The following is a 12,346-nucleotide window of genomic DNA, read 5'->3' on the forward strand; positions in this document are numbered from 1 at the left end:
GCCAGCTGTAATGCTTTAGTGGAGAAGACAACACGTTGTAGCTTTTAACTCCAGGACAGGAGGGCGTAGACAGCGGGCTGAATACCTGTCAATTCTTGCTGACCATTTCGAGGGCCATGCTTCATTATTGTGCCAGTGATGAGCGCAAATGGCTGTCTCACTGCAGCATATGGACCTGGGCTGGGCAGTGTAATGACAGATACAGCCAGTTGGCAGGTACCTGGAGGGGGGTGGGGGGATGCTTGAATGACAGTAACCCACGTTTATCAAAGGGAGGCCACGGTAACACCAGAAAAATAACAATCTTTCCTGTATCAGTCACCAGCAGTAGCAATGAGGAATCAAGATGTCAAGCCATGAGGAGGAAGAGAAGACAGGGATTTCCTCCTAAGTGTTAGTCACCATTCCCTCTCAGCTTTGGAATTGTGGTTTGATAAAGGCTTGGGAGATGTACCTGTCTGATGATTCAGCCAGAGAATTTGGAGGGTTCAACAACAGAAGAAAGTTGGAATAAAATATAAGATTTACAGTCATGAGATTCACGTATCCGAGTATTAAGGATATCTTCAAACAGTCTAATATTGAGAAGCAGTTATTTACTGTTACATTGTCACTCTTTTGACCAGAAAATGATGAAGGACAACAACCTGGTGAGACATTTAGATGCCTGTGAAACCATGGGTAATGCTACAGCAATCTGCTCTGACAAGACAGGCACCTTGACAACAAATCGAATGACGGTCGTGCAAGCTTACGTTGGGGATGTCCATTATAAAGAAGTCCCAGATCCTGATGTCCTCCCATCAAAAACACTGGACATGCTCGTCAACGCAATATCTATCAACAGTGCTTACACTTCCAAAATACTGGTAGGCTTTTCTTTCTTATTTTAGTGCATTAATTACGGTGCGTGACGGGTTTGTCTTGTGGGAGCCAAGTTGTTTTCAGATTGCCAAATGACTGTTGGACATGGTTGCTTAATGTGGCGAGTAGTGTCAGCAGATGCACAAAGGGCAGATATTGTGCAGGGGAAGTTGCTGTTGGAAGTAAGAGGCACTGAAAGGTAATTTGTGAAGATTTGTGTGGATGAGGAGGACTGCATTAATCTCAACTGGATTGCCTGCTGCTATTTTCCTCTGGGCTTTAAGCTCAATGGCTCATTTGTTTTATTAACAGTAACATTCAAGTGCTGTTTGCTAATGTGGAAATAATCTTTGGGATATATTACTTTCAATGAATAAAATTGATCATCTTTAGCCAGGGTTCTGTGGGAACCTCCTCTCCTGCTGACAGAAGTCCCCCGCCTGGGTTTCCTGGCAAGGTGAGGTGGGATAAATGGGGAACACCATTGATAGCGGTGAGACCGGAAGACCCCAGCATCAGTGAACGGCACATTGCTCCCCGCTGTGAGAAACACATGGCAAAGAGGCAGGGAATTACACCCCCTGTCTTAGGTTCAAAGTTTTGTCAAGAATTTTCAAGTGATTCCTACCACATTTAATGGCCCATTTTGTACATCAATGTGCTGACTTCTCCTCTTCCTTCAGGTTTATCAGATACAGTAAATAATTCAACGCTGATTTCAAAGTATTCCTCTGTGTGTCTTCCCATGCTTTCCAAGCACATGTTCGAGCAGTTTCCACTCTCGGTCAGGCAATTCCAGTGAACCAGATTGTAAAAATATCTACTGTCCCACAGACAAATAGGAAACAGAGTGTTGAAGGTTGGTGTGAAGCTTGAGATCTTTCCAACAGAAGAAAAGGTAGCACAGCTATGGACAATACTCCAGGAAATTTAAACGTGATATTGGATCCCTTGAAAATCTTTGATCGGTTATAAAAATCAATCACATTAAAGGCTTAATTTGACTACTTTTTTTGAGATCTTCAACTTTCCCATTTAATGTGACGTTACTTAAGATGAAGGATTAACTTGTATTTAAGAAATATACGTTGTCTGTTTTATATAATACTCCAGGGAAACACAGAGTGACTTGATGCCCTGGAGCAAATTTCAACTTGTTACGATGCTGCTAAGGATTTATCTCTCAGCTATAATTTGCTGTGCGGCAAATATTGTGTTTGTTGTAGATGAATTGGGGGCTAATCTGAACGCATACTTGATAAAGTTAGAACATTCCGATAACTGCACATTAAAATCTTGATTGGACTGCTCAGGCCAGCATGGAGGCAAGTTGGTCATTTAAAATGCTACTGTGTTGATCGTCAACTGATTGGAAAACAAACTGAAGGAACTGGTTGTACTGAATCCACCAGCAGAGTATTTATTCGCGACAGGCCACATAGGTTTGGCTAAGAGAAACTAGGTTGTGATTTTGACAGAGAACTCCCAATAGTGTTGCTGCTATTGTCGATGTTCCACATCACTAAATGAAACTCATCTCAAATAGTCCAATGAAAATAGCATGACGTCAAAGGTGACCAAAGAAGATGGCAGCCAGTATGACAAATATCTGTATCGATCTTTCCCACTGGCATTAACATTGTAAACAGGTTGTTACAGAAGTTTCCCCCCCCTCCCCCGCCACTTATATTGCAGGATGCAATATGTGTGACCGCCGCTAAAGTAAAGGGTACTCATAACTCACTTGGCATGACACAGGGGGACTTTTTACACCTCATATTGGTGTGCATGCTTCATACACTGACAATGGTGGGGCAGCACAGTTTAGGTAACTGTGGAAATTTAAATCCTGATTTGACTGCTCAACCCAGAATAAATATGCATGTTGATCATTTAAAATGCTGCTGTGTTGATTGTCAACTGATTGGAAAACAAACTAAAGGGACCAACCTCCTCCTTCCTTTGGCAAGGCATGTTTTTCGGATTGTTTTGAGTGGCACGGATACATCTCTCCGACCAGAACCTGGTCACGTAGAAGGCCTGACAGCCTCCTTCAGCGCTTTGTCTCTGCGAGATCTCTCTCTCCTCTCCAAAAACATGGACAGCAAGGATGGAATGTTCCTGTCCCGCCCGCCACGGGAATCATAGCGGGTGGGGGGGCAGACCATACAAAGGTCCATTGACCTCAGGCGGGAACACCCGGCCTCGGGGTGGGCGTGGCCAGAAAATCCTGCCCCAACAGTTTGTCAATGTTAGTCCAGCTTTTTAGAATGTAACCGGTGACAACTTTGTATTGGATATAATGTGGCCAATGGTTGCAAGCTGTAATGGCCAGCTGACCAGCTGACTCACTATAAATAAGAACCTGTTGGGAATTGTGGGAAACTTGGAATGGCCCAAGGTGAGGTCCCAAGTTTGAACTAATGAAGTTTCTTTATTAAACTCTTTCTTTGATTTAGAAGTTGGAGTAAGTTTTGTTATATTTTTATTGTCTGCATTTGATGAGTTCCCTCTGAAGGAAACACATCTTCTCCTGCCCTTGTTTTTCAGGTGTTTGCATTTTTCACCTATGGCCTCGAACCCCCTATCCCTATGGCAACCAGGTCACCAGGCTTGTTGTCAGGCAGAATTTGAAGTCAATCATTTGGCCCTCTTCTTTCAACCATTGTCCCTTGAATTAAAGAGACAATCCCAAAACACAATTATTAAACCCTGCTTTATATAACAGCCTGCGCAAAAGGTAGGGTAGATATTCGATGTTACTGCTACTTCCTGGAACTAATTTTAGATCATCTTTGGCAAGTAGAAAAATTTGAAAGATTCCTTTCCCCTGAATTTACCTGGAATATTTGGGGGAAAAAAACTGTTGTTTTGTCTTTCCCACGAGAGTATATGGCTGCTCATGTGTGTGGATTAGTGGGGTCACGTTGTTCAGTTGCAACATAACTGAATGGGGTGGTGGGGGAGGATGTGGGGGTTCACAGGACACTAGAACTAGGGGGAGTGGCCTCAAAATAAGGGGCAGCAGATTTAAGACTGAGTTGAGGAAGAACTTCTTTGAATCTGTGGAATTCCCTGCCCAGTGAAGCAGTTGAGGCTTTCTCATTGAATGTTTTTAAGGCAAGGATAGATAAATTTTTGAACAGTACAGGAATTAAGGGTTATGGTGAATGGGTGGGCAAGTGGAGCTGAGTCCATGAAAAGATCAGCCATGATCTTACTGAATGGTGGAGCAGGCTCGAGGGCCAGATGACCTACTCCTGCTTCTATTTCTTGTGTTCTTATGAATGGGGGGTAGATTTTGGGTTTTTGTCGGGACTCCAATATCATGGTTAAATGATAGGGGGTGGGGGGGCAGTCACAACCTCAGACTGGGTGGGAAACAGTCACCCAGCACTGATTGTTCCTAAATTGGCTAATTAGTGATTGGAGGATGGGATCACTGTCCTATTAAGGATATGGGTAAACTCTCAAAGCTGGATGACTAACAGAAGCCTTCATGCACAGAAGAGACAAGAAATTCAGATAACAGAGAGCGAGAGAGAGGGGGCACCTTCATCCTTCTCTACGATGTGCATTAGATGGCCTCAGTCGCCGATCCACCATTTTGGAGGGAAGGCTATAGCTGTGTAGTGTTAGACAGAGCTGTGTATGGAAGCAAGCATGGAGACAGCTCCTCGCTTGGATCTTTACTGTATTTATGCATATAGTTACTAGTAGTTAATAAATACTTATTGTTGAGCTACCTAAGGCTACCGATATCTTTGTGAAACCTATCAAACACACCTAAAACATTACAACAGGCATCAGGTTGGAGCAACATGTTATGCTTGAAACCAACATGAAGTTGTGTTGAAAAACAGTTGACACACAACCTGCACTTAGAATGTTTTGTGTTCTGATTGTGATTGAAACAAAAAGGGTGTTGCACTGAAATGTTGCTCCTGTGATTTTGGAGTTTCTGTTTGTAAGTACATGGGACAGCAGTTGGATTGGAGCGTTGAAATGCAAACTGATGACTATCACCTAGGGTACCAACTGCGAAAGGTATTCCGTGGAATACTGAGCAAAAACCTGAAACTGTATTGGACTGTGAGGCACTGAATTTATCTGACATTTTTTATTGAAGGGATTAATCTACTCGATGTGTGAGGAACGTAATGATTTATGAAGTATCTTTGTGACATTCACTGTGATATGTTGGAATGAAGTAGATGCTACATACACCAGGCAGAAAAATCATGGGCATGTTTTTGGTCTAATAAGGGAGGGATATCATGATGATAACTGGTTGTGTGTATGGACATGAGTATCAGATGCTAAGGATGGCTTGGTGGTACAATGGTTAGCACTGCTGCCTCACAGTGCCAGGAACCCAGGTTCGATTCCCAGCTTAGGTCACTGACTGTGTGGAGTCTGCACATCCTCCCTGTGTCTCCATGCTTTTTTTTAAGGCAAGGATAGATAAATGTTTGAACATTAAAGGAAATAAAGGTTATGGTGAGTGGGCAATTAAGTGGAGCTGAGTCTACAAAAAGATCAGCCATAATCTTATTGAATGGCAGAGCAGGCTCGAGGGGCCAAATGGCTTACTCCTGCTTGTCATTCTTATGTTCTTTTCTCCGGGCGCTCGGTTTCCTCCCATAATTCGAAAGGTGAGCTGGTTAGGTGCATTGGCCATGCTGAATTCTCCCTCAGTGTACCTGAATAGGCTCCGGAGTGTGGAGACTAGGGGATTTTCACGGTAAAATAATTGCAGTCTTGATTTAAGCTTTCTTGTGACTATTAATAAATAACTTAAAGTGTGTGGTACTTGGATAAGATACTGGAAGGTAGACACTCTAATATATATGAGGGTCACTTGATCTGGGAGTTAAAGGTTAGAGGACACATGTGAATGAATTGGTCAACATGATAGGTTAACTGATGATGTTTTTGCAGTTAAAGCTGTGACTTTGCTTGTCATTCTTTCAGCCTGAGATGTGACAGCAGAAAGGACCTCAAAGCCTACCTTGAGCTCTGTCTTCTGGACCTGCTGCATGGGGAGGCCATTTTCAGGCAGGTGGCCTAGTTCCTGACACCCGAGAGAACCTGCAGGCTGTCTGTCATTGAATCCTCCCAGTGCAGAAGGAGGCCATCCAGCCCATCGAGCCTGCACCAACAATAATCCCACCCAGGCCCTATCCCTCTAACCCCATGCATTTACCCTAGCTAATCCCTCTGACACTGAGGGGAAATTTTAGCACGGTCAATCCACCTAACCTGCATATCTTTGGATGGTGGGAGGAAACCGGACACCCAGAGGAAACCCACGCAGACACGGGGAGAATGTGCAAACTCCACACAGTCACCTGAGGCTGGAATTGAACCTAGGTCCCTGGCATTGTGAGGCAGCAGTGCTAACCATTGTGCCACTGAGCCACACACAACGGCTGACTGGAATTTTGACTAACCTTTTGACTAAATGTTTGTGCCTTTCCACTTCTGTACTCACCCCCTTAGGGGACGCTTTCCTGCCTGTCTTTTTGAATTGCACGTGTAATAACAAGAACAATTAAATGCTTCCCAAGCATATTGGAGTCACTGTAGAAATCAGAGCAGTTTTAAGTGCAACAAAGCAGAAGCCATGGAACGGAAAGTAAAATTGATTTACAGGGGAAAAAGGGAGAGGAATTGGTCAATGTCAGTAACACCAAATCCTTAACTAAGGAGCAGCTGGTCTAACACTGCAGCCGACTTTCATTTTCACTGACTTACATTTCACGGTGGCCACATTGTATTTAGATTGCAAGCGAGTGCGCTAGATCGTCATCTGCAGAATGGAAAGCATTTTAGTTCATTTAACATGAGTAATAAATTACCTAGTTTAGCATTCCGTCAATTGATGGCCCGGTCTAAAATTTTGCATAAGGGTAAACGATAAATTAAAACAGGTCATACTAAATTCAGCAACACTCGAGCACTGACTCGCTGGAATGCTATTATCCTAATGGTCCGATTATGTGCAGCTACCCATTACTTTGAACATTGTGCCCCTCAGTGGCTGCAAGTTAATCAAAATGCACTCGCTCCACCAGAACTGGCCTCCAGTTACCGGATACAATTGAAGGGCAGTCTGCAGAAGCACAAATGCCAAGAGCTGGGTGGAAACCATTTTATTCCATCTGCCTGACACATTAGGAAAGGGAATTACTCTGCTGGAACCCAGAAATCATTAATACAGTCCTTTGTGATAGCTTTCAAGGACAAACAATAAGATCTGTCTTCCTGGTTGAAATAGGATTTCAAAGACCAAGCTAGTACGCTGGTTCCCCTACACCGAGCCACTCTTTGGAAAGCTTCGCTTTACAAGGAATATTTAATAAAGGATCCGCTGCTATTATCCTTGAGAGCTGATTGTGCAAAGGAAATTGACAGTCTGAACTCGAAAGAATCACTCAGAACTGGAAAAAAAGATCTCGCTGTGCAGTGAACAGAAGGGACTAGAAAGGCCAAGGGACCAAAACACTTCTCGAGCCAGAATTGCAATTGAACACCTTTCTCAATGGGATCATCGAAGAAATATGTTTTTGAAATGCTTTCTGGAGGTGCTCCTTCCTCGGGTTTGTTTCAAAGCGATCCTGCTTGCATCTGACATCCATGCTGTTTAATGGTACAGCCCAACACATGATCATCATCAACAGAGATCATCTTTTACTCATGTTGTTTATGACCTGCTAATATAGATGTGGCCTGGGCAAAAGTGAATTGGAAGGCTGAGCTTGTGTTGACTAGGAAGGGCTGTGATGTGCCATATGCTGTTCTGGAATGATTTCTGTTCCCCCCCCCCCCCCCCCCCTGGTGGGTTCTGACTGTACGACCTTCTGCCTATTTTCATTTGGTGCAGATTTCTAGGGGAATAACAATTCTGCCCCTTTCACTTCTTCCAAATGTCAGAAGTCAAAATCAAAGGTTAATTTTGAGATGAACTGCTTACATTTTGAGTATGCTAGCTTGTTTCTTAAAGTTCTTTTTAACTAGGGGAGGTAAGAATGATTGGCCTCAATATCAAGATAGCATTTGACTGAGACTGGTCTCAAGGAGCCCAAGCAAAATTAAAATTGATTGGAGTCTGGTAGAAAAACTCTCCACGGTTGGAGTCATGCCTAGCACAAAGGAGGCTAACCTTCTCAGTCCCCGGATATTATTGGAGTGCCTCAGGATAGTTTCTAACCATCTTCGAATGCATCACCACTGAGAATGTAATGTCACTGGGCTAGTAATCCAGAGGCTCAGACGAATGCTCCAGGACCTGGGTTCGATTCCCACCACGGCAGCTGGTCCAATTAATAAATCTGGAATTAAAAGCTAGTCCCTGTAAGGATGCCCATACAACAAATATCAATTGTTGTAAATCAAATCTTGCTCACTAATATCCTTTAGGGAAAGAAATCTGCCGTCCTTACCTTGTCTGGCCTACATGTGACTCCAGACTCACTGCAATGTGATTAACTGTTAACTGCCCTCTGGAAATTAGGGCAGTTAGGGATGGGCAACAAATGCCGGCCTTTCCTGTGATACCCACATCCTATGAAAGGATAAAGTTACCAACGATTTTCCCTCCATCGGAAGGGTGGATATTTACTGCTGACTGCACAATGTTCAACACCACTAGCGACTCCTCAGGTACTGAAACAGGCTGTGCCAGTATGCAGCAAAACACGGACAACATTTGGACTTGGGCTGACAAATGGTAAGTAACATTCATGCCTCACAAGCACCAGGAAATGGCCATCTTCAACAAGAGAGAAGTTGACCATCTCCCCTTGACATTCAGCAGCGTTCCATGATGGAATCCCCCATGATCAACACCATTGACCAGAAACTCAACTGGACTAGCCATAAAAGTACGGTGACCACAAGAGCAGTCAGAAGCTTGAAATTCTGAGGACAGTAACTCACTTCCTGACTCCACAAAGCCTGTCCACCATCAACACGTGCAGTCAGGAGTGTGATAGAATACTTTCCGCTTGCCTGAATAAGTGTGCCTCGATAATGTCACCTTTGTGTATTTTATATAATCAACATTATGACACAATGGAAAGATGATCGCTTACTTGCTCAACGTCTTTGTGTTGCAGTTCCTTTCTGTCATTCCCGTTCAGACTCTTGCTTTGCGTTCCCTGTTGGTTAACTCACTTGACTCTTTAAATGCCTCCCCTCATTGTATTTGTCTGCTTTTCTCTGTCAATTCTTTGCTTCTGGATGTGAGAAGCCGGTTGGCTTGGTGAGGTGTATCATGGAAAGCCATCACCAATGGTTGCCAGCTTCGTTTGGGAATTCAGGCCATCGGCAATGTGCTCCCAAATCCCTCCTCCAGTCATTATCTGCAGAGCAAGTGTTACTCGGAAGGGAGAGAATATTATTTCTTGCCTGTTTCGGGTGCCTTTCTATTGCTGTTTGTTGTGCAGTATCTTCACCTAATTCTACATATATTTTCTTCTGCTTCTTTCTCTTTAACTCTTTTGTTTCTCTTTGTTTTTCCTCACTAGCTTTTAGGAAGGTAGTGAGTTGTAAGACACAGTGTGTAGGTTGTGTGTGACAGGGAGTGGGGGAGGAGCTCCCAACTGCTGGTAACTGCATTTGAGATAAAAATTGTGCAGTCAATGTGACCCTCAACAGTTGAATAATAGAATCATTGAATCCCTACAGTGCAGAAGGAGGCCATTTGTCCCATCGAGTCTGCACTGACCACTATCCCACACAGGCTGTATTCCCATAATCTCTCATATTTCCCCTGTTAATCCCCTGACACTAGAGTCAATTTAGCACGGCCAGTCGACCTAACTTGCATATTTTGGACTGTAGGAGGAAACCAGAGCATTCAGAGGAAACCCACGCAGACACGGGGAGAATGTGCAAACTCCACACAGACAGTGGCCCGAGGCTGGAATTGAACCCAGATTCATGGCACTGTGAGGCAGCAGAGCTAACTGCTGTGTCACCATGAGTTCCCCTTCATGACACCCTGTCACTCTTCCCTCAAACCCTACCCTATCAAAGGGGATCTGATCGAGGTATATAAAATTTTAAAAGAACTGATAAAGTAAATATAGACCAAATGTTTCCTCTTGTGGGGCAATCCAGAACAAAAGGTCACAGGTTATAGATTGAGAGGCAGTAGATTTAAAACTGAAAAGAGGAGGAATTACTTCTCGCAGAGGGTGGTCTATTTGTGGAACTCACTGCCCCATAGCACGGTAGAGTCTGAATCATTGAATAGTTTCAAAAAGGACATTCTAATAAAAAAAGGATATGGGGAAGAGGTGGGAAGATTTAAGACCAGAGGGAAATCAGCCATGATCTGATTGAATGGTGGAACATGCTCAGAATGCTGAATTTGCCTACTTCTGCTCCTAATTCCTATATTCTTCCACATTGAGTAACCCACTCAATCCCTGTATCCTCTCTTCCACTTGCATAATTTTCACTCGCTCCATCCTTAGTACTTGTCCACTCCCACTCCTCAAGGATAAAGACTTGAACACCTCTCACCCTCTGTCAGTTTTCATTCTCCCTTCTCCCTCTCCTTTCTCTTTTATCTGTTTCTCTCAGAGAGATGTTGTGGGGCTGTTTTAAGGCAAAGGATGCCCTTTGTTGTGTTATGGGAGGAGATCCCCCCCAAAATTGAAGTGTGGTTGGGATCCCAGCGTCATCCCATTCTCTTTCTGCTTCCACTTGGGCAGGTTCAAAGGTAAGCAGGGGATGACCCCATGCAAAGTTCAAGAAGTAATTCAAATAGGGGTGGCACGGTAGCACAGTGGTTAGCACTGCTGCATCATAGCTCCAGGAACTTGAGTTCAATTCCCGGCTTGGGTCACTGTGTGTGTGGAGTTTGGTCGTTCTCCTCATGTCTGCATGGGTTTCCTCCGGGTGCTCCGATTTCCTCCCACAATCCAGAGACGTGCGGGTTAGGTTGGTTGGTCATGCTAAAATTGCCCTTACTGACCTGAGATGCATAGATTAGAGGGATTAGTGGGTAAATTTGTAGGGAAATGGGGATAGAGCCTGGGTGGGATTGTGGTCAGTGCCGACTCTGGGCAGAATGGCCTCTTTCTGTACTGTAGGGATTCTAAGTTTCCAAGTGTTCATGAGTTGTGCTTTCACTAAGGATTCTGGCTTTAACTGACTAATGGATCTATTTTATGGGTTTTCCATGACTCACTAGGGTCTCTGAGGCTTGTGAACAACAGGGAGTCTTCATCAGTCATAGAATCCTATAGTGCAGAAGGAGGCCATTCAGCCCATTTAGTCTGCACCAATCACAATCCCACCCAGGTCCTATCCCCGTAACTCCATGCATTTACCTAGCTAGCTCCCCTGACACTAAGGGGCAATTTAGCATGGCCAACCCACCTAACTTGCATATCTTCGGACTGTAGGAGGAAACTGGAGGAAACCCACACAGACATGAGGAGAACGTGCAAAATCCGCACTGATTGACACCCGCTGCCGGAATTGAACCCTGGCCCCTGGTGCTGTGACGCAGCAGTGCTAACCATTGTGCCACCGTGCCACTCAACAGTGTCTCACCCAGGCCCTCTTCCCTGCCCCATCCCCGCAAACTCGCACATTCCCCATGAGTAATGCATCTAACCTACTCATCTTGTGACACTAAGGGGCAATTTAGCATGGCCAATGCACCTAACCTGCACATCTTCAGACTGTGGGAGGAAACCAGAGCACCCGGACACTGGGCGAATGTGAAAATTTCACAGACAGACACCCAATGCTGGAATTGAACTCAGGTCCCTGGCGCTGTGAGGAAGCACTCAAATGAGAGCTTGACACCATTGGCTGGCTGAAAGGTAACTGTTCACAGCAGTCCTTCTTGGGTGAGTGCTTTCAGTCTTTGGCAGGTGATTGACAGCTTCTTGATAGTTATTTTACTAGTGTAGCACTCCACTCACCATACTCTGCATCTACCTGCTCCAGTCCTTCATCACAGCATGAAAGCAGCTTATGCAGTTCTACCTTGTACCTTCAAAGAGGGGCAAAAGGAGCAGCAACGTCAACAGCACTAGTTGCCTTCTCTGAGCCACATGCTACACGCACGGAAAGAGGGGATGGACACAGAGACCAAGCTCCAAGGAGGCGAGACGTCCAACATAGAGCCTACAGGCAGAGAGGATCAGCTCTCTTGATGTGTGTGAGTACCACCTGTGCCTCAGGAGACTCAGGTACTCATGGCCAATCTCAACTCCTATCTGTAGCCTTGCGGGCACAACCTACTTCCCATTGGAGCAGGTGGGAATGCATTGGCAATGGCTGACAAGGAGACCGTCTGTCACTAGAGGATCAGCTCCCAATTTTCTGCCTCTCCCTGAGGTTGCAAACTCTCCTCTGCAGTGAGAGAAGGCAGAGCATTAGCAATGACTTGCGTTGGTAGCAAAGAAGGACAACATTTGTGGGGATGATTGTGTGGAATGGGTATGCAAGTACA

At 44.7% G+C, this 12,346-nt stretch overlaps 1 protein-coding gene across 9 annotated transcripts in view; it reads left to right on the forward strand.

The window, feature by feature from the left end:
• Positions 1-12,346, forward strand: part of atp2b2 (ATPase plasma membrane Ca2+ transporting 2) — an 830,803-nt gene that overhangs the window by 590,146 nt on the left and 228,311 nt on the right. For all 9 annotated transcript variants that reach the window (XM_080181822.1, XM_080181828.1, XM_080181801.1 and 6 more), the window contains one exon: positions 627-869. In XM_080181822.1, coding sequence (XP_080037948.1) covers positions 627-869 — 243 coding nt within the window. The remainder of the gene's footprint in view (positions 1-626; positions 870-12,346) is intronic.

This window comes from Carcharhinus amblyrhynchos, chromosome 3, assembly GCF_965287045.1.
Source record: "Carcharhinus amblyrhynchos chromosome 3, sCarAmb.v2.hapA, whole genome shotgun sequence".
Classification (NCBI taxonomy): domain Eukaryota; kingdom Metazoa; phylum Chordata; class Chondrichthyes; order Carcharhiniformes; family Carcharhinidae; genus Carcharhinus; species Carcharhinus amblyrhynchos.